Below are 26,541 nucleotides of genomic sequence, written 5' to 3' on the forward strand. Positions count from 1 at the left end.
TTCTGTTATGTGTATATGAATTGCATGGTAAAATTCCAGCAAGCTGAATATAAATTACAATAACCAGGGTAATGTAATCCTTACTATAGTTCTAGATTTTTTTTCTTTCTGTAGCTCATTAAGAAGCTGCATGAACCTTCTGGTCTAAAATTATTTGTTTCTAACAATAAGTGAAGAAATCAACGTACATTTCTGTAGTAATTCAAAACTAATGGTAGGAAATAATTACTCATATTTCTCAGCCTGTCGCTTTTATATATTAGAATCAGAAACAATTTATCCTTTCAAGATGTTAAGTATATGCTTTAGCTGCTTATTAATATTTGCTTTGATTTCTGGCTCACAGTTTTTTATGTAGAATGAAAGAGTGTGGGTTTTGGCTTATTAAAATGATGTATTGATGCAGAGACCTTCAGAGTTTGGGTTTGGGTTTTTTTCAGTGTTTTTCAGGTGTTTAAAGAAGCCTATACTGTTAATAATAACTGAACACTTTGATCCCTATTAACGTAATGTGTATTTGTGTTAGAAAATACATTGAAAGATAATGCTACATAATACAAGTAATTAGTGAAAAAATACCCAAGACTTGGCATAAACGGTGTTTGAAGTTGACTAAATTATTGTTGTCTTGAATAAAAGCTTATTTTTCTAATGTATTATCTGGGGACATTGTAGTAAAATTATTATTTTAATGAGTATTAGAATTGACAAATATAGTACAGGGATATGAATAGTGATCTTGTTCTCTTTTTTTGTTGTTTAAATTTATGAAAAAAATAATAAGACTTTGATTACAATAAAAATAATAAACAGGTGAAACAAGAAAAGAATTGGCAGAGTCAACAGGCTGAAATAGCTGAACTCTGTGATTCTGCAGGATCAACTTCAAAGAAAAACAGACATCTTGTTAAGAAGAGTTTTAATTGCTCTGTAACCATGTCTTCCAGATGTTGGGTCAGTGGAGGGACTTGCTTATCACAGAGCTTGGGATGCTCTCTATTGGACCAGTTCAACCACATCCTCAATCACAAGACACTCTGTTGACCAGAGACATCGAGGAGCATTCAACCGGGAAGCAGTAATAACGATGTCTGAAGATGATCATCCACATGTGTTAGCTCTAGACGAATGTCAAAAGTATGTGTTACATCTTTCTTATCAGATTCTAATTTTTGCCTAATGTCAAGGATGCAGCAGTGCTTCTTTATTTCAGAGTCAAGTAATACTGCTGGACCCTACAAGGGTTAAGCATATTTCTTTGTTTAGAAGACAAATCTTAGTATTAATGTTTTTAAAGCAATTGTAGAATTAAGTTACATATGCTTTTCTTACATTTCAGATTAAATAGTCACTTCATTTTCATGTCATCTTAAAAAAAAATGCTGGGTTTGAAAAAAGTGAGCTAAATGTGATCTATCTAGTGATGATTTTACTGATTTCTTTGTCAGACATGCTATTTTCTGCTTAAATAAAAACAAAATTTAAGCATTTACTAAAAGGAATGTTGAGTTTCTTGTGTGGCAAATTGATAGGCCCAGGTGTTTATCACAAATATCAGTGTTGTATAAAATTATATAGCAAGATCTTCACTTACAGTGTTTGTAAACAACATCCTGGAAAGAAGTCTTATTTAGTACCCTTCCTGCCATTCTCAATCAGACTGTTTCCTAGTAAGATAACAGAAGGGCTTATATTTTTACTGCAACCTCTTGCTAATAAGTGCCTTACAAATCTAAGTTACTTTAATCTTCTGTGTTAGTTCTGGAAGAAAGGCTAGGCAAACTGATTTTTCTGCTTATAACTCTTCACCTTTGGGGAGGCTAGACTGCATTTCTGACTTAGAAGCTCTATTTTCAAGATGTGACTGTTGAATGTACAATGTTGCAGTAGTCAAGTAGGTTATTTCCCTGTGTGACTTCATGTACAGTTTATACAAGTTAAGAGTTTATGCTCTGCTGTAAAATACTATTTATCTAGGTATTGTAAATAAACCAAGTAAATACTGATGGAGATTGGAGTGTGAGAATGGGCAGGTTCTGATTAGTGTATAAATGTCAGCCACAGCTCATTCTGTAACATTTTGTCCACCATTATTTAACAGTAGCAAGAGGCCAATTGAACCTCCTGTAAAGCATATTAAGCTGATTTGATTCCCCATTACCAACCTTCTGCATTACCAGTCTTTTGGTCTGTATCACATTTCTAATACAGGAAAAGCTGCAGATTAATTTCACTGTTAGAAATTACTAATATGCACATTACCACAATTAAGTTTATATTGTTACACAGTTTGTATCTCTCTCTAGTGGTATGATCATAATTGAACAGACCTGTGAAGAGAAAAAAAAAAAAAGTGTACTTGTATACAAGTTAATGAACTAGAAAACAGCTATAATTTCTAGGATGTTGGGCTATTACATTTTTCTTCGTCAATAGATGCCATTTATAATTGTCTGTAAAGGCATGTGGGGTTTTTTTTGTTGCTCATTTCATAGAGAATTTAATAATAAAATGTATCTCATGTTTTTGTTTTGATTTTAATACAGCTTGATGTTTTGGACCAACTGGAATGAGCAGCTCCCAAGCATCATGAGATCTACTCTCTCAGGCAAAAATGCACAAGTTATCATTAGTACAGATATTCTGACACCAAATGGACTTACCATTGATCATAGGGCGGAGAAACTTTACTTTTCAGATGGCAGCTTGGGAAAAATTGAGAGGTGTGAATATGATGGATCACAAAGATACGTAAGTAAAACAAAAATCCTGAACTTACTCATTGTAAATCTGTTCGTGGTTTTTAGTGTTTTTAAAATGAAAATGTTACAGAAAGATTATTAGTTGCCAAGTTTCTCTTACTGTAAGTTGTATATGAGATTTTAAACTGAAACACTTCTGAAATACAAGTAATGCTCAACATACTCCAGATTCTGTATGACCTTCTGGAGATGCAGACCCTTATCGTGAAATCTGTTTGCATTAGTATTGAGCCTGAAGCGTCATTGTCCTAAATGTTCTGTAATATCAACTTGAAAAAATGTAGAGCTAGCTTCAGGGGAAGAGAAATATTCAGCTTTACATGGGAGGATTACAGTTTTCCTTCCAGTTCCCAACTTATCTGTGTAAACTGGAATTTCTTTCGTGTAATGCTTCTGTATTACCGTACAAGTCTTTTTTCTTTTCTGACTATACATTTTCAGATATATTCAACCATTCAGATATATTCAGCTCCATTGCTCTTTCCTTATAATACATTTTTGTACTCTACTTGAATACAGAATACTTAAGTGCTCTATTAGTTTTAGCTCAAGTTGACCTTTTGCTTGGAACATGCTGAAGGTGGTTGATCTTTGCTCATGGTTCTCTTGCATGTTTAGCTCTGCATTTCTCATATCTCATGAAGTCTTTCAGGGATTTTGTGCCTCCCAAAGTGCATGATAGCATGAATGAAGGGCATGTTCTGGGTCATATTTTCAGTTCCTAGGTCTACAAGATAATATCTGGTGTATCAGCTCACTTTCATGTCTATTAATTTTTAATGAATTCTTCATACACTGTATAAAAGCTTTTAAACATTTGCATCTGAAATGAAAATGGCATTATCCATGAGAAGTTCCACATACTTTGTTTAGGCAAAATTTCCTTATCAGAACAAAATAAGAGAGCCAAGCTTGTAACGGATCAGCAGATGTGGCTTTTTGTTTTCTTTTGTATAAGTTAACCACAGCTTACCAATGTTTTTAGATGCAGTAACTGTATCAGAAACTGGGCAAACCACACCTCTATAGATTCTAACATCTACAGTTTCTGGCTATATACACTGTCAAAATTGATAAACTTTCTGAGATTTTTGCTCAGTAAATCCACCTGTGTATCTGAGAATAACATAAAGAAGACCCTTTGATGGTTTTCTCTGGGGTTTTGTTTTGTCAGTTGGGAGACAGAAAAACTACTTTTACTTCTTTCATAAATTCCCTTTTATTTTATCTGTTAATTATATCATGATTTGAAATACTGTACAAAATCTGTAGTTACTCATTAAATTCGGGTCATACTTTCACAGATGATTCATACCATTTAGATCTGTATGTCATTCAGTTACTGTTACATTTTTGTGTTAGAAAATGTAACATAACAGCACATGGTGTTCTAGATGTACATGTAATGGATCCATATTGAACCATATAACAGCTCAACAGTGTTTACGGAATTGTCTCTTATGTTACTGCATATAGTGATCAAAAGTTTTAACTGGGTTGCATGCAATGAGCTTGGAGTTCCTAATTGAACTGCAAAAGGATATAGTTAGTTCAAATAAAAAAACTTGAATTTCTGCCATTTGAAATTTTTCTACATCCTGCTTCATTCGTCAGTTCTCTTATGTGTGTTTATTCCTGGCCAATTTGAATAATTATGTGTCTGGAAAGTGCCTTAGTTTTCTGTCTACCACATGAAAGTGGACTTTTGAGAGGCTTATTGCCACCTTCAAATACAAAAACAGGAGATTTGGGTAGAGGAAATTATCTGTTTTTCTCATATTTGTCAGCTTTCTTAACTATTGCCTTTATAGGACTTCGATCACAATTTGAAAGTTCTAATATATAGTGACATCATCCTCTTGACTTTCTGTCCTTTGTCTTCTATTTTATTGTCATTTTTGACGATTGACAATATGTTAGAGGATTTTTTTTTTAACTTCATCACTTGATGCATTCATCGTTGTTATTATTATAATTGCAAATGACAAACTGCTGTATTGATTTAAGGTCCACTGGTCAATTGAAATGCCTAAATGAAAGATATATGCCACGTTTATTTCCTTCACAAGTAAGATCCTGGGCTGGTACTTCACTGTGTTTGCCTGCAAGAGCAAGTTCAGACACCCTTACCTTCCTGGAGCTTGAGCTCGAGCTTGAACATGAATTGTTGCATAGATGCAGTTTTATTCCAGTGATTTGCTTTTCTGAAATACATTACCCACATTACCATCTCTACCTACAAAGTTATTTCTCTATTGCTACTGTTTCTTCCCCATTACAGTAACAAGGAAGTCCCTGAAAGCAGTAGACGTAGTCCAGCATGATCTTCTGAAGGCTTTTGGGGAGCTTTAGCTCTACTATAGTTGGTTGTCTTACACCAACTTATGTTTTGGGAGAATCCGTTAACTCTGTTGTCAAAAATACTGATCTGAGTTACCACGTACTATGAGCTTTGAAACAGAGTTGTGTTCACTTTCTGGGTTTTGAAGGCACTTCTTCTGCATTAGTTAGATGGGGATTGTCATACCAGGAAAAAAACTCCCACCAGGCTGCTTTATTCAAATTCGTACTGAAACTGTACTGGTTTTACTAGCAGAGCTTCAATAGAGTTGCTCGTCACCGTGGAGATGCATGCTTACTAATACAACAATGCCAGAAACCAACCAGGAAATTTTATTCTTGATACAGTGAAATAGTATTTCCATGACAGTTGTTTTTCTTCATTCATGTGCTGTCCAGATTGACAAGATACATTAGGAGAATACAAGCAACAGTCATTCCACTGTTTTGGTGAGCTGAGATTCTTTAGGGTGTTTCAGCAAGGTCCTGCCATCAAACATCCCTCAAAAACAGTTTAAACAGATTATTCTTTTCCTCACTGTGTCTGCTTCATTGCTTCTAGTTTCGGTTAGGTTAACAAAGGTAGAAATAGTATAGTAGATTTTATTGATTTTGTGTTAAGCTGGTGTTTTAATACTGGTATTTGGTTGCTGGAGTAATCTTTCAAATTTGAAAGATTTTTTTTTTTATTCTTTTTTATTACTTAGAAGATAGGCAGTTTTGTTGTTGTTTGGTTTTGAATTTTTGCTTTTGTGTTTCTTGTTCTGCTCTGTCAGATCTTGCTGTTTAAAAAACACAAATGGTAATTACATTTTTCACAATCCCTCCCCTTTTTCTTCCAGTTTTTCTCCTGCACTTAGTTGGACTTAATATTGTGACCACACTTGGTTTTAGCTGCTTAATGCTTTAACTGTAACATTTTGTTCCTGAACACAGAGTAAGCCAACAGCAGATAAACCTGATTTAATGTTTGGACTTATTTTTCCAATGAATCATGACCTATTTTGTTTGGGTTGTTTTTTTGTTTTTGGTTGGGGTTTTTTTTGGGTTTTTTTTTCTATGTTAAGTTTTTTTTGTGGTTTGGTTTTGGGTTGTTTTTTTTTTTTTCTTTTGTGTCTTGTTGCTTTGCATCTTTTTTTTGTTTGGGTTTTTTAGTTTTGTTTTTGTTTTGGCTTGCTGGTTTTTTTCTTCTTCAGTGTTGAGTATTCTGTAGCATTTTGTGTACTGAGAACCTAGAAATAGAAGTCTGGTTATTTTCTAACATTCAGGCTGAAATGTTTTGGTCTCAGTTATGGTTTTGTGGACCTGTAGGTGTGATTTTAAAAATCAATATGGTTTTAGAGATGATTCCAGTAATTATAACCTTTCTGTAATTGCAACCTTCCAGTAATTATAACTTTCAGTTTCTAGAATATATGGTTTTATTTTGTTGGGATTCTATATTTAAGCAATTAAACAGATTTCAAAGTTGATTTTCAGCTTCTGTTATCTTCAGTAACATTTTATCAGATCTGTTCTTCAGAAATGCAAGTTAAAGATTTGGTTGTGCATTTATGAAAAACATGACTTTGTGACTGACATCTAAAATTACTTTTCAGACCTGGCATTGTATTTATTTTCAGTACAAGTATGATTGAGAACAGCAGAGTAATTTTGGTCAGTTCTTGGAAAGTATTCATGGTGACCTTGAGAAGTGGCTGAATAACTCACCAAAGCATCATCAGAAGTAGCCAGAACAGATATAAGTAATACAAAATATTAACAATTAGAAATGTAGAATTCATTTCTAGAATGGAGAAACAAAAAATAGTTGTTGAAGAGGAAGCACTTCTGATTCTGTTACATTGCACTTCAATATTTCTCTTGAAACAGGATTTTACCATTCTTGGTAAATGTTGTATGTCCCTTGTATCCCTTGCGGTGTGATTGCAAATCTGGTTATTATGTATTTTTGAAAGAAACAATAAATGAAAATCCATTAATCAAAGGTATGACAATGATGAATATACAATCTTTATTCAGACCAGTCAAGAAAAAGCATGATTATTTTTAATAGGGTATTGGCATTGTTCTTCCACAAAATCCAACACGAATGTGGACTATAAATTCTAATTTCTTTTGTGGCAAAAGGAATGGTAATTGGTAAACTCACAAGTTCACCAATTACACGTTCTTCTTCTGTCTATAACCTCCCTTTCCAATTCCCACCCACACCCACCACCCCAAATATTTATTTTATTCATAAAAGCACATTATCACAGAACAGGGACACCTACCACTAGACCAGATTGCTCACAGCCCCTTCCAGCCTGGCCTTGAACACTGCCAGGGATGGGGCAGCCACAGGGTTTCTGGGCAGCCTGTTCCAGTGTCTTGTTACCCTCATGGTGAAGTATTTCTTCCTAATACATAATCTAAATCTTCCCTCTTTCAGTTTAATGCCATTCCCCCTTCCTGTCCCTGCATGCCCCTGTAAAAAGTCCCTTCCCAGCTTTCTTGTCAGCCCCTTCAGGCACTGGAAAACTTACTTGATCTTTTTTTTCCTCTGGTTAACATAACATTTTTTTCCCAATAACTACACAGTGTTGGAAGATCAGAATTTGAATGCCCCAGATCAAGGCTGATAGATTTGCTTATCTAGTACGAGATAGCATTTTTGCTTTTTATTAAAGCAATAACATCAATAAAAGGCAAAACACAGTGTAATTTAAGTGTGTATCTTTAGGCGGGTAAATCAAATACTTAAAAGTTATGACTTAGGTTATTTGATTTTTTTTCCCCTGGCTTTGCAGCTGATTCCCTATATCACAGTGTCTTTTTTTTTTTTTCATAGCTGCCTTCTCTCTAATCTTTTGAAAACAGTATTCATAACTGAATAACAAATGTTATGCTATTCTGTGTCTTCTATTTGAAACAATAAAATCCATTAGCTAATTTTGGTTAATGTGGTGGGTATAAGAAGGTTCTGTCAGAGTGGAATTCCTGATTTTCATCTGAAATGTTATTTTTAGATTATTGGTATTGCTTTATACTGGTATAATTTATTATAGAATTGGCTTTAAATTGCCATTTATTTAAACCTTTATAAGGATAATTTTCTATACTAGATTTGTCATTCTATTATAGACCCCTGCTTGTATTTGAATCCTTTAAAAACATTTAAAAGCTTTATTAGATGCCCCTGCCCATTTATTAAGTATTTTCAAAGAGAAGCGTTATCAATAAGCCATTTGTTATGGCTAAATTAATGGAAAGCAACTTTTATAGTTTAAACCCAGCAGGTAACTCAGTACCACACAAACACTTGCTTAACCCCCAGTTTCCCCTCCATATGTGGGATAGGGAGGAGAATCAAAGGAGTGTAAAACCTCTTGGTTGGGATAAGAACAGCTTAATAACTAAAATACAATATAATTCTAATACTATATTATGCTATAATAATAGGGATAAGGGAAATAACAAGGGGAGAATATGAACTAAAAGGGGAAAGGAAAAAAAAAATAAACACAAGTGATACACATACAATTTCTCACCACCTGCTGACAGGTATCCCACCCGACCCGAGCTGAGATCTGTTCCTTCCAGGAAACTTCCCCCGGTTTATATACTGAACATGACATGCTGTGCTATGGGACACCCCTTTAGCTAGTTTGGGTCAGATGTCCTGTCTCTGCTTACTCCCAGCTTCTTATGCCCCTTCTCACTGCAGAACATGAGATACTGAAGAGTCCTTGATCAGCATAAGTGCTACTTAGCAATGACTAAAACATCATTGTGTTACCAGCATTGTTCTCAGACTAAAGCCAAAACAGAGCACTTTACCAGCGACTAGGAAGACAGTTAACTCTCAGCTGAAACTAGGACAGCAACTTTGTATTTTAAGCTGGTGCATTATGGTGATCTCATATTTAAAAGATGTATTTTTATAAGTTAGACATTGTCATGGTAAGAATTGTTGTGAACCTAATTCTTACTGATAATTTAATGCAAGTTCTGTACTTCATCCCCATCCTGGGCCATCCAGATGGTGTCACTCAGGGAGGATTTCAGTAGGGTCACAGTGTAAGAACCTGAATTTTTGTTACATGATCCTGCTGGTGAATCTACTTACCTCTGAACAGAGCTGCAGACACTGCTGGGAAAATAGACATGCACACTGTACAGACTGCAAAATTTAGAAACCTAGATGAATTAGAAAGGTCTGATGCATAGCAAATTTGGTTGACACTGAATCCTCAGGACTTCCACATGACTTGGCAGGTAACCAAGGATGAACAGATTTTCAAATAAATCATCTTTCAATTTCAGTTAATTCTGCTCATCTAGTTGCGCTGGCAAGATTAAAAATCCAACAAAACAAAAAACAAAAACAAACAAAAACTCTAGAAAGTTAAAAGGGCTGTAAAGGTGACCAAAAGCTAGTAGAAATAGGAACACTTTCTTTTGGAAGCTTGAATAAAGCCAGTGACGTTAATCTGTAATTTAATTGAGGAGATTTCAGTGAATGAAGCACTAGTGAACAAATGCTCCTGAATGTTAGCTTTTGTGACCCTTTATTTGGATCTCAAATCTCCCAAGGTTAAATAGTGATGATCAGTTCTGTAATGAATTTGCATTCTTTTTTCAAATAATTCTTTTAACAAAGAATTTCTGGAGAAAAATTACGACACTGCTGCAGAACACAGAAAGCTGAACATAGTGATACCTTTAGCATCAGCTGTGACAATGAAGTCCTTCAAACTGGTGCAATTTAACACTATCATAGAGAAAAAAATCGTGGGGTTACATAATCTTCACGGCCAGATTTTGTACAGAACTTTCATAATCATACATGATCAACTTTATTCCTTTTCCCCCAGAAATGTGTCTGAACGTGAATAGCATAGGCTTTAAAGTGTAGTACACAAAAGTGTCTTACAGTAAATGCACACAGTTATGGAAGAGGCCTTTTTGTTATTGATACATTCTCATTGATCTTTTAATATTTTTAATTTTGGAAAAGGTTGATTAGAGAAAATGTCCTCTTGGTACATGTATCAGTGGAAAAAATCTTTGCTGAAAAGAGGGATATGCTGGTCAGACCATTTTTCGTATTTGCAGAAATATACAATATGGATAGTAATGCATAATTTGTTATAATTATCTGATTAATATAAGTAATTTTACACTTTATCTGTATAAGTGAATTTAAACACCCTGTATAAGTGTGTAAGTGAATTTAAAAACTCCCAGAAACACTCCCATGGGCTGGACTACAATTATTTATGTTAGAATTCTGGAAATACCCTAGGCAGTGATCTGACATAGGTGTGAACAAACTCCCACTGAAGCATTACTTGGTATTGAATACTGAAGAGCTAAGGCATCTTAATCTCCAAAGCCTAGTTATAAGGGAAAAAGGAGCAGGGGGAGGGATGTTATTCCACAAAATTGAATATGGACATCCTATGTATTAGGTGAATTATTTACACAAAGAGAAAGACTTCCCCCCGTTACATCTTTATTTATTAAATATAGGATTGAACATTACTACTTCTTTCTAATTTCTTCATTTAAAAAAAAAATGGTACACAGCATCCGCTTGCAAGTAGGCTAAACAGTGTACCAGTTCGCTCTGTGTGCACAGTGCAACCTACGTGTATGTCAATAGCTCAAATTCATCAGATGTTCAGTGTATATGCAGATAATTATTCTTTATATTTCAAGTAACTCACATTTTTGTTATAAAGGTCCATAGGGAGACCTTATAGCAGCCTTCCTGTATCTGAAGGGAGGCTATATGGGTTCTGGGGATGGACTCTTCATTAGGGACTGTAGTGACAGGACAAGGGGTAACGGGTTAAAACTTAAACAGGGGAAGTTTAGATTGGATATAAGGAAGAAGTTCTTTACTGTGAGGGTGGTGAGGCACTGGAATGGGTTGCCCAGTGAAGCTGTGAATACTCCATACCTGGCAATGTTCAAGGCCATGTTGGAGAGAGCCTTGGGTGACATGGTTTAGTGTGAGGTGTCCCTGACCATGGCAGGGGGCTTGGAAATAGATCTTAAGGTCCTTTCCAACCTTAACTATTCTATAATTCTATAAAGGAAATAAAGCAGATGAAAAACCATGGTGACCTAAGTAGAGATATAAGTTGAGTGCTCGTGATTATGAAAAGAGTGATTTCTGTTAGGTAGTTAGAAGGAAGATTATTTATTATTATTGTTATTATTATAATTATTATTAATTTCTGGTTTAATCCCAATTTCCCTATGATAAGTAGCAGCTAGATACATAGATATAGAGAGGTTTTTTGCCAGTCTGGATCAGAACTGTTCCCAGTTTATATATATATACATAAATTATTAGTTTTCACAGAGCAACATGAAAGAATGCAATGCAATAAATATGTTCAGAATATTATTTCTTTCCATTATTTATCTAATGGATAAATAATAATCCCCTTTCACTAACTCTGGCCAAAATTACTTTTTCAACTATAGAACTGATTAAAAAGTGTTATATTCTTCAGAATGTACATCTATGTGATGCATAGAAAGAAAGAACATGTATGAAAATATTTCACAGGAGCTGTGTTTTAGACTGGGATTAATTGTACTTCTGCAGTTTGCTTTGAACCCCTACCACAATGAACTGCAATTAATATTTTCTTTCCGGATTTTAAACTGATGATCAGCATAGGGACTGAGGAGTTTTAAAAAACAAAACAAAATAACACAAAACATCTGTTGTCTTGGGTTCAAGTTTCTAATGTGATCATATGGTGAAAGCTCTTCAATTGTGAAACATGCTTTTTGTTTTCTTCATAAAGACTAAGAATTTTTAGACTTTCAGCCATGCTAAAGTACCTCTTCTCTTTTCTGTTTGAGCTATTAAGCAGGTGTCCTGGGTTCAGCAGTAGCAGTCATTTTTTCTGCTTCTTAGTAGCTGGTGCGGTGCTGTGTTTTTGACTTTCAGCCTGGGAGCAGAGCTGATAACACTAGTGTTTTTAGTTGCTGCTCAATACTGTTTAATCAAGGACTCTCTGAGTCTCTTGCTCTGCCAGGGAGGAGGGGAGGCTGGGAGGAATCAGAGACAGGACACCTGACCCAAAGTAACCAAAGGGGTATTCTGTAACACAGGATGTCATGCTCATGAACTGGGGGCAGTTATCCCGGAAGGGCCAGATTGCTGCTTGGGTGGGCCTGGGTATCAATCAGAGGGTGATGAGCAGTTGTATTCTCTTCCCTTATTATTTCCCGTATCATTATTATTATTGGTGGTAGCAGTAGTGGTTTTTGTTATACCTCAGTTACTGGACTGTTGTTATCTAAACCCATGGGAGTTATGTTCTTTCAGTTCTCTTCACCATCCCTCCAGGAGTGCAGGGAGAAAGAATGGGGGGAGTGAGCAAGTGGCTGTGTGGTTCTGAGTTACTGGCTGGGCTTAAACCACCACAGTTCTTTGTGGTGTCCAGCGTGGGGCCCAAAGGGTTGAGATAATGACAGATCTGACCAGAGTGTGTCTAATTGTATTTGTGGTAAGCATTCATTGTTTTGGATTAATAGTCACTCATCACAATACTGATTTATTGGTTTTAAACTTGTTACTCTTGATCTCAGAGTTTCAGCATGTTGTACCTTACTTACAGCAGGAGTTTGCTGTTTTAGTTTGTATTGGCGCTGGGGCCTTTTCTAAGATTCTTGTTTCACTGTACTTTATGGTAGTGACTTGTAACACAATAGACCCATTGATTATGAAAGTGGTCTGGCTTGCATTCCCAGTGTGGTTGTCACTTCTATGCTTTCGGAGGTATATAATGGAATTGTTTAGCAATTACACATCTTTTTTTTTTTTTCTCCTCGGGTAGTCAACCTGTAAAGGAGACATTCCTTACGTCCCGTCCCTCCCCCCCCCCCCCCCAGGCTATTTACAGCATCATTTGAGAGTTCTGAAGGTTTTTGATGGCCTTTGAATAACCTTGAGACCTGCCTGCTGATTGTGATGGGAATCAGCATGTTGGCACACATACAGAATGTGTTTACCTATGGCCATACCACCCTGGGAATGGCCAATTTTGTCTTGTCCCAAAAGGTAAGCAGGTTCAGGTTAGGGTCTTGTCTAGGGTTAGACAACGATATAGGAGCACCACCAATAGATTTTCCCCAAGGCTGAACAGTCATGAGTGGCAGGTTGTGTGGGACAGTATGGGCAGCTATCTAGTCCAGTGGGCCCCTCTAGTGCTTTGGAAATCTCAGAGATGGAAGGCAGCTGTATGGAGTCTCCAGCAACAAGTTGCAGAAACTGCTGAAGGAGAAGGTGAATTGAGTCAGTTTGAAAACCATCCAGCTGGCCTTGGACAATGCTTAATGAGAGAAGTGGACAGTACTTTATTTCTATACTGACTCATGGATGGTGGCAAATGCCCTGTGGGGCTGGTTGCAGCAATGGAAGCAGAGCAACTGGCAACAAAGAGGTAAACTCATCTGGGCTGCTGCACTGTGGCAAGATATGGCTGCCCAGGTGCAGAATCTAGTGGTGAAGGTACACCATGTAGATGCTCATGTACCGAAGAGTCAGGCCACTGAGGAACACCAGAACAACCAACAAGTGGATAAAGCTACTAAGACTGAAGTGGCTCAGATGGACTTAGATTTTCAACATAAGGGTGAATTATTTTTGGCCCGGTGGGCACATGACACTTCAGACTATCAGGGCAGAGATGCAACATACAGATGGGCTCATGATGGAGGCCTGGACTTAACAATGGATGCTATTGCCCAGGTTATTAATGACTGTGAAACATGTGCTGCAGTTAAGCAGTAGCAGTCAGTTTTTCTCCTTCTTAGTAGCTGGTGCAGCACTGTGTTTTGACTTTCAGCCTGGGAACAGAGCTGATAACACTGATGGATTTAGTTGTTGCTCAGTAATGTTTACTCTGACCAAGGACTTTGTGAGTCTCATGTTCTGCCAGGGAGGAGGGGAGACCAGGAGGAAGCAGAGACAGGACACCTGACCCAAACTAGCCAAAAAGGTATTCCATACCACAGCATGTCATGCCCGGGGAGGTAACTGGGAGTTACCCGGAAGGGCACATTCTTCTGGGTCAGGCTCATTTCAGTGGATGGTATCATATTCTTTTCCCTTGTTATTTCCCTTATCATTATTAATATTGGTGGCAGCAGCAGTGGTTTGTGTTATACCTTAGTTACTGGACTGTTCTTATCTCAACCTGTGGGAGTTACATTCTCTCGATTCTCCTCCCCATCCCTCCAGGAGCAGGGGTAGAAGAAGTAGGGTGAGTGAGCGAACGTCTGCGTGGTTCTGAGTTGGTCGCTGGGCTTAAACCATGACAGCAGGTAGTGTGTTGAGTGGGTATTTTTACAGGCACATTTAGATAAACTGTGATTTTTTTTTTTTTTAATGAAGAGACAGCTGCCTGGATTTCTCATATTTGGACTCTTGTAGCACCTTTTGACGCACTTTATGTGCACCAATTTCATTTTTTCAGGTGCTGTAGGTACAGAAGAATTGTTTTGTCTAGAACTATGAAGTTATTTGAGTCAGTTTGCACTTTTAAAACTTCTTGTTCAGCAACAACATTCCTCTCATGTTTCTCTTCTCTACTTGATGTATTCCAGGTAATTGTTAAATCTGGACCAGGGACTTTTCTCAGCCTGGCTGTATATGATGATTATATCTTCTGGTCAGATGGAGTGAGGAGAGCTATTCTCCGTTCCAGTAAATATACAGGAGGAGATACAAAAGTTCTTCGTTCTGATATCCCACATCAGCCAATGGGCATTATTGCTGTTGCCAATGATACTAACAGTTGTAAGTTACAAAGCAAGATAATGTTATTTTGTTAATTCCAGTATAATTTGTTTCAAGAATTTTACTCAATTTTAACCAAGTTAACACATTTCATGGTGTTTCATAAATTCTTTTTGTTGTAGGAACTGTTAACAAAGGATTGGCTATAACCTCTTCCCCAAGAAAATATTACTGAATGACCATTTTCTGTGGTGGACATTGCTCTCATTTGACAGGAGTCAAATAATTTCCTGTTGAATATCAACAGTTTTGAATGTTTTGGGGTTTTTAAATTATTAAAGTAACTCCGTTGTTTATCTTCAGTATGCGAGTATCTGAAGTATTTTCATCTGACTGATAAAACTTGAATCAGTTGCCCATGAATCTGAGCTATGTTGATCTTTGCTTTGCTTTCTCAAAGACATTGGCCACTGAAGGAAATTTAATAAAACAGACTTCATCTTTTATCATTTGTTTTTCAGGTGAGTTATCTCCTTGTGCACTAATGAATGGAGGTTGTCATGATTTATGCCTTCTGACTCCTGACGGACGAGTAAACTGCTCATGTAGAGGGGATAGAATACTGATAGATGATAACAGATGTGTGAGTAAGTAATACTAGCTGACACAATGTTTTTCTATGGTGTGATGCAGTCGGCTATCATATTCAAATACAGTTTGCCCACGCCATTAATTTTTTTGATCTATATACTGTAAAAATTGATCTGGCAATTCAGCGCATATGAGGCTTTTTACTGTTTTGTGTCTTACAAGGCTTTTGGGGTAAAAATCATTAATACTTAAATTCACTTTGGGAGTAAAAATACATTCATACATATCTACTTATTATGAATTCTTATTTGAGGGTAAATATGTTAATAATCTCCTTAAATTCTAGTTTGGGTAATTGTGTTCTGCTCACCATTTCCTATTTTCAGTTTGTTTGTGTTGAGTACCATTATCTTAATTTCTTGTCCTTAGACATGTGAAAGTATTTTAACTTATTAACCAGCTGTTGTATTTAATCATGTAGAATTGTGAGTTAATAATTGGGAAATGTATCATTTTAAGTTGGCAGACTCCTTGAGACTGGTGTTGTTGGAGAATGTTCTGTATTACACTGTTTCAAGTTCTCATATCTTCCCAGGCTTCTTCTGAACCAGTGTCTCAGTACCTAATGAAGAAAATAAGAATATGTGGTCATCCATTTCAGCTTCCTTAGATAACATTGTCTTTGTGCACAACTGAAGTTTATGAACATGAAGCATGTGCTAATAATTTGGAATTGTGCAATATATGTACACACTCTGCATTCTTCCAGCTTTTCTAATAGTTTGGAAAAAGTCTCCATCACTTTGCTAATGCTGTGCCTTAGCAGGAATCAATTCACTGGAAAGCTTTGAGCAGTTTCCCCATGCATAGCCCACATTCATAACTTGGAGCATGGCTGTGCTTCTCCTCTCAATAAGTGTAGCTGGCTGGATTTGTAATGAAGAAAAAGCTGGGGGGGGGGGGAAGGAAACATGTGGCTCCTTATGTCTTGGTTAATGTCACTGTGTTATAGCTCTTCTGTCAAAGTTAGAGACCCCTTCCAAACTCCAGGGGTTAATTGGACCTTTACCTCTGTGGGGCAGAAATCTGAACTATTGGATCAAGTTTTCAACTTCAGTATTTATTTGCCTGTTCTGCTGCTTCATTTTCATAGCTTTGATCCACCTGCTTTCTCTAAATCAATTTTTTTATCATAACAATAAAGAGACACTATACTATTCAATGAAAATTACATTTAAGTTTTGGATATGATTTAGCAGGAAGTGTAGACAGTTTACCTGCTTCAGAATCTTCTGTGGCCGTCTGTTGCTCCTGCACAGCCTAACAAGTAGCTTCTCTTCTACCAACACAGAGCTGCTTTTAAAACTCTAGTCTGTCTATGAAGAATTGTGTTAATGTGGGATATGAAGACGTAGTTCTTCATTGACATGCTGGTATTTTCCTAACCTGCTTCTTCGTAATGGATTTTCTTTTGGTCATGCCACTGATATTTTTTTATGATAGAAAGTTATTAGGCTTTCCTAGTATATTTGGGTCAATAGTATTTTCATATCAGTATTTTCATAACAGGACAAAATACTTTTGTTTAATGATCAGTTGAAGAAGAGCAAGAAATGTGCTTCTGTCTTATTCTTCCTCTCATCATATGCCTTTTATCAGCAGTAACAGTTGTGTAACTGAAAGATGACTTTACTGACTTTGTTGACTAGGAATTAGATTTCTGGGGGCTTTAGACCTAGTTTTGGTTGAATCAGTGAGCAGAGCTTATTCAACTTGATGCTGCAAGATTTTGTCCAGGGAAGTTGTGAATCCTCCATCCCTGGTGGTGTTCAAGGCCAGATTGGAAAGAACCTTGGGTAGCATGGCTTAGTGTGAGGTGTCCCTGCCCATGGCAGGGGGTTGAAACTGAATGATCTTAAGGACCTTTCCAACTCTAACTATTCTATGATTCTGTTATTCTAAGATCAGTAGAGCCAGTTACGGAGAACTAGTGAGAAGACTGCAATGAGGTAAAGGGCAGAAACACACCTTAGGTAGTGGCATTATTTTAAATTGACTGCAGGCATCCTTAGGACTGGACCCCAGTCCTTCAGAATCTGATTCTTAGGCTTGGCAGCTCAGCTATGTAGCTCTGAGGAGCCTGTAAGTAATTTTATACCATACCAGGCTAATTGCTTGGTTATCGTGTAAAAGATTTTTATCCTAATTTTTTTTTTGCCATATTTATTTTGATCCATAGCTTTGCCTTTTACTCAGTTTCTTAAAATATTGATATTAAGTGAAACCAGATGCATACATTAATTATGTGTATTCATAATGCATATCATATAGCATATATGCATACTTATCATATTTATATGCATAATCAGTGTAATCATGCAGAAGCTACCAACATGTCCTAAACTAATATGTTAATTGCTAAGGTTCTATTCTGTGCGTTCACGCACTTCATAGTTCTCCCTCCAGCTTTACCTTTGGGTCACACATACATGTTGTTCTTATTTGTTAAGTATTTACATAGTGCATTACAAGGCCACTGAGATTTCAGAGGAAGACCTTGTTCTGTAATTGAATATATGGAAGTATGAGGGTTAAAACTCTTATCCTTCAGGACCAGGGAATATGCAGGTGATCTAGAGTCGAGATACAGTAGTAAAGTAATGTATAACTAACCTGTATTACATTTACAGCTCTTACTCAACAACTGCTTTATCTTCTTGTATAATTGAGACACAATGAATTTTAAAAATTATTTGCAGTGATAAAGATTTCAATTTAAACTATAGCACTTTCAGAGTAGCAGACTTTTAGTCTAGTAACAGAACCCAGTGATCAATTGAGCTTGTATGGACAGGAATCTGATTGTTAATGGTTTAAAGATAATTAAGACTTAACAACATCACAAAGAGATATTTTCATCTAGAGCCAAATGTTTCTGCTTCCTGCAGATGGAATTATTCAATCACCATCATGGAAATTTCAGTTCCCTAAATTAATTAGAATTGGAGAAAATACAAAGAAGAGTTGGAATTCTTAATATCTGGAGTAGTAAGAAGACAAATCTTTCACTGATCCTCATTTTACCTTCATTAAATGTAATGGACGTTGTCAATTTCATGCAATGATTTAAAATTGTTGCCTGAATGCAATGTCCTGGTTTGTTTGGAGGTGGGAGAGAAAGATGACTGCTGGCATCCCAAAAGAGTTTGAAAAAAACAACCAGGATGGAAAACATAAGTGCTATTATGGTAGCAGGATACTGCTTTCTTAGTTACAGTTACTATCTTTGCATATCTATCATAATTACTACTGAGATAGATAAAAGTATCTACATGCGTTCATTGAGTGTAGTTAGGGCTATATATCAGATGAGTGACTGAAGTTGAACCTTAATTAAAGAGCTTTATCTTACTGTTGTTTTTTTTTACCTTGAAAATTGGGGTTTGAATCAACCCTACAATGGTTTCTGGTTACACTTTAACTGAGGAAAGATTATATTATACATACTCTTTCTTTTCCCCCACCTTACTCTAAAGATTGCAATCTAAGATGCTGAACTACGTAAACTAAAACAGTAATTGAGAATGACTTTCCCCAAGATCTAAGTTCTTAAAATGCTTAAAAAATGGGGGAGAAAGAGAAAACTAATTGTTGTGATAAACGAGATTAAAATTTAAAGGGCTGTATAAATCATATACAAGATCAGACCTCACCTTGTTCAGCACTTCTTCTATATTTTACTTCATCAAATTGAGAAGTGTTTTTAGTTTATGTTGGCTTGTTGCATATAGTGGACATTGGTTCTTCCTGAATTTGTGCTGAAGTAATTATAATGGAAACAAGAAAAAAAGTGCAATTATTAGGTATCATTTACCTATTCTTTCTCCTGAGTTGTTTTATGTGCTTGCCCGTTCTCTTAATTTTGGTAATTTGTATAGAACCATACACATGAAACAAATATGCCTAGTATTATGTGTCAATTTTGTGATACTTTTCTAGTTTCTAACTGAAGTAAAAGAAAATCCACATGCAAGAGAAAGCAGAAGCTAAAATTTTAAATGTGCATCTTACTCTCTTTTAAATTAATAGGTAAAAAATTAGAAGGTGTCCTGGTTTGAGCAGTAGCAGTTATTTTTCTCCTTCTTGGTAGCTGGTGCAGTGCTGTGTTTTGACTTTCGGGCTGAGAACAGTTGCTGATAGCAACTATGTTTTGAGTTACTGCTCGGGTGTTTTGTTTGTTCAAGGCCTTTTTCTGAGCTCATGCTCTGCCAGGGAGAAGGGGAGGCCGGGAGGAAGGAGAGACAGGACACCTGACCCAGGCTAGACAAATAGGTATTCCATACCATTGCACGTCATACCCAGGATGTAACGGGTGTTACCCGGAAGGGCTGGGACTCTGGGGGATGGAGGAGGTATCGGTCGGTGCTTGGTCAGGCAGGGTGGGGTGAGTTATGGGTCGGTGGCTGGTGAGGTGTTGTATTCTCTTCAATTGTTATTTGCTTTATCATTATTGTTTGTAGTAGTAGTAGCAGCAGTGATTTGTGTTATACCTTAGCTATTAAACTGTTCTTATCTCAACACATGGGGGCTACATTCTTTGGATTCTCCTTCCTAACTCTCTGGGAGTTGGGGGAGCAAGGGGCAGAGTGAGTGAATGAGCTGTGTGTGGACTTGGTTTAAACCACGACAGAAGGAGAGAACGCAAAAATTACCTATTTATTTATTTATTTATTTACATTTATAAATAAGTAAAGTAGAAACAGCAGGTTTTCTTTGTTGGGTGTTAGGCTGTATCTTCAACATTGGATGTACTACAGGAATGCCAGTACATGTGTACATACTGAGTAGCTACACAGTTCCACAAAGTCAAGAGTTTAAATTAACTGTTAGGTAATGGTGTTTGGTTTTTCCTTTCGGATGTGCTATTTGAAGAGATTATATTTAGACACCTGTTAAGAAACGGTTGCATAGAAGCTGGGGTTGTGGAGAAGCATATGTGGGCAGAGGGTAGCTGAGCACAGTAGTTACAGAGTCATTCATTCAACCTGGAGGAGAGAAAGCTGCAGAGTTACCTTAGAGCAAACATCCAGCATCTAAAGGGGCTTACAAGCAAGCTGGAGAGGGATTTTTTAGAAAGGCAGGTAGGGACAGGACAAGGGGTAATGGCTTTAAACTGAAAGAGGGTAGATTTAGATTAGATGGAAGGACTTCTTCACTCTGAGGGTGGTGAGACACTGGTGCAGGTTGCCCAGAGAAACTTTGGCTGCCCCATCCCTAGAAGTGTTCAAGGCTGGGTTGGACGGGGCCTTGAGCAGCTTGGGGGGTTGTAAATATATGATCTAGAACACCCCTTCAAACCCAAACCTTTCTATGGTTCTGTGAAAGTCATCATCTTATCAGAATCACTGCCTTCACATTGCTTTACTGCATGTTCCTTCATGGATATTTAGCTATGTATTTTTCTTTTACAAATGCTCTTACCTTGGTTTGGAATTCACTCCAACATAAAATTTCTGAAAGCAGTTTTCTACTTACATATCTTTCCTCAATCCTACATAATATCAGTAAATTTACAGAGAAGCATAGCAGTCTTGCTAGATCACCACTGTGTGGACGCTTTTAAGTTCTGATGCCGTGGTGGGGTTTTTTTGTACTTAGGTTATCAAAAACTTTGTAGGAGATATTTTAAATGTAGGCAACATTTTTTCTTGTTTTCACTAAACGTAAAAGCTACTAAAAATTACATTTTAATGTGTTTTATTTTTAGCAAAAAATTCTACATGCAACATTTATTCAGAGTTTGAATGTGGAAATGGTGAATGCATTGATTATCAGTTGACTTGTGATGGCATTGCTCATTGTAAGGACAAGTCTGATGAGAAACTTTTCTACTGTGGTATGTTTCACCTTTACATTCTTATTTTGTTACGCATGCTTACATTGTTACTTTGTGACTTATCTACTTATTCATGCCAACGGCTCACCAAGATTCACAAGAACAAAATGCCAACTCACACGTTAAGAGAACCCTTCATATTAGATGGCTAGAATTACTTATATCTGAACATAATTTTCTTGTAGACTTCATGTACTAGATGACTTAGGTTGAGTAAAAAGCGTCTAAAATATCCTCATATTTCTGTCTTTAAAACCAAAAATAAGGAAAAACACAGCTGGCTGCTTTTTCAAGGATGAAAATGAGAATATTTTCAATTTTAATATAGCATCTTCAAGTAGTTTTTCTGTATTTAAAGAAATTTTCTCTCGGAATAGAAATCACTAAAATAGAAGTATTATAAAATACAAAAAATGCCTGTGTAATCTTTCCAACCAATTTTCTGTTTAAGTTTATAGTATCATTATTCTTCATACCAGTCACTTTGCATCTTGCAACAAGTTTGACACAAGTTTGTCTTCTCATTATTTTCATAAATTTCACAAGATCTCATGTCCTCATCTGGTGTGGGGTTTCTTTATTCGGTAGTAATCACTGAATCACTTCCAGGGTTTTTTGTTTCCAACTGAGTTTGCCTGTCTCAGGGTCTAAACCACTACTGTTCAAATAATTTTCCTAATAATTTTCCTATCTCTTCTGTTTCCCATATGAACAATTTATCATTTCAAACCCACCCAGTATGTTTATACCTGACACCTCTGTAGTTTTATGAAAATATCTGCTTTAATTCCTAAAGGTCACCTCTGACATTTTAATAGGAGGTTGGTAGTGGAAAAAGAAGCAGAATAGCTTTCTTCTATTCACCACCAACCTGAGCATAGCAGCTGATACTATGACCTGTGTCCTATGTCAAACTTCTTTGTAATAATAGCTTTGATCGTGTCATATAAAACTAGCATTCCATTAGATCATCTACATGTAGGAAACTAAAGGAGATTTGTTTGTTTGAATCTGAAAAAAAAAAAACCAACAAGACAGGGAAATAAGAATCTGGATAGTACAAAACATTGCTAGTTAACCAGGTAGGGGTGTGGCCCTTGAATTGCAAGTGAGAGCTTCAAAACACTGAAAAGTAAATGACTTAGATCTCTGAATTCCTTCTAAGGTTTTCTTACTAAGCCTGTGTTGATGTATTTGTATTTATGTATGCATATTTCTTAGACATAAGAAGTGATAAAAAAATCCACGCACATCAAAAAACCCCACACACAAACCAACACCAGCAAAAAGTTCCATCAGTTATTTTTTTATATTGATTAAGCCTCTTTGTCTCTAATTTTAGTCGTTTATTTCATTCACAGTCAATGGAAAAAGGATTAAGGTTTCATATAGTTTCTTTTACTTTGTTAGGAGGGAACAGGTTGAAGGAATAGAGAGAAAGTCACCTAGGAACAAACAAGAAAAGTGTAGCTGATGAGGAATCTCACAATACTCTTTTTTGTCATTCTGGAGAAGCTATCTTATATGTCAGTAGTCAGAGGTTAACTGAGCTACTATAACTTTTTTATGCTTTATTTTACAATACAGAAAAAATACATGGGATCCAACATTTGTTTTTCCTTGGATTTGCCACATAAGCTTATGAAGGACTTTATATTAATTTGTAGAGTGACAGTGTATATTTTCATAGAATGGTTTGGATTGGAAGGATCATCTAGTTCCAAACCCCCAAAAGTAGAAAGATCTATAGTTCTGTCATGCACTAGGTCATATAAAGTGCCTCTTTTTCTGAATCTTATAAAGTACAGGATGGTGGACTCATTATTAACTAATTCAGTGAACATTATTTACTCATTATTGTGGCATAATTTCTACAATGGTTAGGGGTTTTGTAAACCATTCCCAAATTTTCAGCGTATCTATATTTGTAACATTCAACATTCTTCAATAGTGTCCCTACTTGAGCAGATAGCTTGCAGTGTTCAGAAGTCCAGAAACTTTTCTGCTGATGTTTTGTTATTTTAATCTACATTTATTTCTAATTTGGGCAAATTTTCCATGGTTCATTGTATATGAGAGTATTGCTGGTGCTATATTTAAACATTGTCACATGCCTGACAAAAGTGTGTCAAAGCAGATGTATTTAAAGCATGTGGACTTTTTATACCATGAGATGATGAAAACTGAGAATTAGGCTTCCCTTTTTATTCATTTTGTCATTTTTTGTGCTTTTATTTATATATGTTTTATTTTCCTGTATCTTCAAATGTATTTTCATATAAAATGTTTTTCTGGAATGTTTGTCTGGTTGTAATGTAAGGCTAATTTTATTAGAGGTCAAGTATCTAAATGAAATTATGTGCTTGTACTTACCAGAAAACAGAGGCTGTCGAAAGGGTTTCAAGCCATGTTCTAATCGTCGCTGTGTTTCAAGTAACAAAGTATGTGATGGTGTAAATGATTGTGGTGACAATTCTGATGAATTTGACTGTAAAGGTAAATGACAGTTACTTCCAAAGTGATTTCAGAATGTTGTCCTGTAAATACTTAGCATGTAAATGGAAGTACCTAAAAATGCATAGAACTTTATTGATGTTACAGGGATTTGTTCTAATTCAGAAACAAGCAGGTGCACACTAATATGTTTGGAAAAGCATATGTTGGGATTGGTAGGAAGTTTGATTTTGGTTTACACCTGCAGTCCTCCAGAAAGAGAGTGGGTTTGGCTATGGAAATACAGTTGCTGCTTGTTTTATGAAGAAGAATGTAAATTGTAAATGAGAAGAATATCTTTACTGCAGACAGAAGAGTTGAAAGATGGGTGATTTCTTCTCTATCTGCTGCACTTTCTTTAAAGTAACCAGTGTTCTGTTTCTTTGCTTCTCAGATATGTGACAACATCTGTGTCCTTTTCAAAATTCACTAGAATTGTTCTTCTTTTTATATCAGAATTTTTTTTTCTTTTTATGTCTTAAAACATGAGCATAATCTGTTCATCAGCCAGTGGATAAAAACTAGCTAGCAGACAACACAAACCCTTAGTTACAGTTCAGAAGGATTGGAGGGGAAAACATTCCACAACATATAGATAAAACCTATGTAGCTGTAGTAACAAGCAGTTTTTTGAAAGCACCTCATGGGTTTTAATCGTTTAGCTGAATATGAGTAGAGGGAAAAGCATACAGGCAAAAACTTCAACCTGATGTTACATAAAAGAGATCTAATTCATAGATGGTCCTGAAAGTGCTTCTTCCTTCCTAACATGAGAACTATCTCAAATGGAGTTGAAACATCAAAAAAGAGACATTTAGGTGGGAAAAAAAAAGAAAAGAAAAAATCAGAAACTTATGCTTTCAAGTTTAGTAGACCTTATATTGCTGCTGTTTTTTTAGCTATGGCAGGTACAGTGTGTTCTGAATTCCTCATGCAAAGGTAGAAGGTTTAAAAATAGTGCAGATATTATGCATGTGAGGAGCCTGTTTAGTACACAAATTTACATCTTTTCTAACCATACATTGCAGATTCAGTGTGTGCTTCAACAGAATTCCGTTGTGCAGATGGGGTTTGCATTGGAAAATCAGCAGAGTGCAACCAGATCATTGACTGTGCAGATGCTTCAGATGAAAAGAACTGTAGTAAGTTTGTGTTTAGGACCATCAGAGTATCTGGTCCATGATTATTCGTTGTTATAGAGCAGCTAATTCAGTCATTACTAGTTGGGTACCAGCAGCATCATATTTTGCACAAACTCAAGTTAAACCTGAAAACCAAACTATGACACTCTCAATCTGTATTACATGTGATAAAGTAATTTACTTCTCTTTCCAGATAATACAAGCTGTGCTTACTTCTATAAACTTGGAATAAAATCTTCAGGATTTATTAGCTGTAATTCAACATCACTTTGTATACTGCCAGAATGGATATGTGATGGATCTAATGACTGTGGAGATTATACAGATGAGCTAAAATGCCCAGGTAATTATGAAAAAGAAATAAGAAAAAATAAATTTACTTTTTTTTAATATATTGCTATATTTCTGTCTCTTTTTTATAATTCTGGTGCAGAAAAGTTTATTTAGTCAATATTGTTTTACTTAATACAGAGAAAATGTAATGCTGAATGCAGGGTTTTTTTCACCAATCTTTATTTTGCATTTCATTAGATTATGCAAATTAGTACAAATTACTACTGCATTTCTCTGAGGCAAACTATGTCTAGCTTTCTATTTCATCCAGGTTAGGTCTGTTATAAACCATTTTTATTTAAATAAAACATTAATCAGTACAATATCAAGCTCATCAAACATCAGCACAATCACTCAGGAACTTTTATTAGCTATTACTTTAGTAACTTTCCTGCTTACTTTTTTACTTTCTCTTTGAATTTGTTGAGGTGCTTGGGATAGGCTGCCAGGGTAGAATCCAGGGTTATTGCTTTTGTGCTTGTTCTGATCTTCAGCCAGTACAAAGCAATTATGGTCCACTTGAGTACCCATCCCAGCAATAAGGTGATTTATGTTGCATTTCATATTAAGCAGTGAAGGATGACATAGGCTTGCTCCTTTATTATCCAGAACCTCTCATTTGAGAATGTTAAGTGGAATATGTAAACATACCTATAAATAAATAGACAAGAAATTGTATTTAGAGTGAGAATAATTTAATGGACACAGGTTTCTTGATATATATTTGTAGGATTAGGTCCATCCTAGTAAATTCTCATCAAACTGAAGACAGTGCACTAATAAAGAAACTCTGGGGACATAAAGCCTGTACTTCCTCTACTGCACCTTGAAATTTTAAAGAAAATTTATAAAATAAATCAGTACTATTTTTTGTTCATAATATTCCTGTTACTATCATATTCCAGAACCTCATACATTAATTTCTAGTCTACACATCTCCTGGATTATACCTGCTCTTAGGCTGAGGAGGACCTTGTAATCCTTCAGTAATCATATCCATAATCTTTACTTGCAGTAGCAAATAAGCCAAGGCATTTTAGAATTCATGCTTTCAATATAGGGCTAACAGTCTGCATCATCTTAATCATGTCAATGTGCATCTCTCTTGAATATCCAGACAAGAACCCAGCATAGCAGACGATGTCTTATTTTTGCTTTTTGTCTGCACAAATGCATTTTATTTTTTTATATTTTTTGTAACTATCATAGAATGTCCTCCTGTGACAAGTA

The 26,541-nt window shown here is 36.0% G+C and overlaps 1 protein-coding gene across 1 annotated transcript in view; it reads left to right on the plus strand.

The window, feature by feature from the left end:
* LRP1B (LDL receptor related protein 1B) overlaps window positions 1-26,541 on the plus strand; it is a 565,080-nt gene that overhangs the window by 404,635 nt on the left and 133,904 nt on the right. Inside the window, exons 42-49 of the mRNA XM_034061327.1 lie at window positions 948-1,137; window positions 2,547-2,751; window positions 14,724-14,916; window positions 15,378-15,503; window positions 21,215-21,343; window positions 23,720-23,839; window positions 24,865-24,978; window positions 25,172-25,321. Coding sequence (XP_033917218.1) covers window positions 948-1,137; window positions 2,547-2,751; window positions 14,724-14,916; window positions 15,378-15,503; window positions 21,215-21,343; window positions 23,720-23,839; window positions 24,865-24,978; window positions 25,172-25,321 — 1,227 coding nt within the window. The remainder of the gene's footprint in view (window positions 1-947; window positions 1,138-2,546; window positions 2,752-14,723; window positions 14,917-15,377; window positions 15,504-21,214; window positions 21,344-23,719; window positions 23,840-24,864; window positions 24,979-25,171; window positions 25,322-26,541) is intronic.

The sequence above is a fragment of the Melopsittacus undulatus genome, chromosome 4 (assembly GCF_012275295.1).
Source record: "Melopsittacus undulatus isolate bMelUnd1 chromosome 4, bMelUnd1.mat.Z, whole genome shotgun sequence".
Classification (NCBI taxonomy): domain Eukaryota; kingdom Metazoa; phylum Chordata; class Aves; order Psittaciformes; family Psittaculidae; genus Melopsittacus; species Melopsittacus undulatus.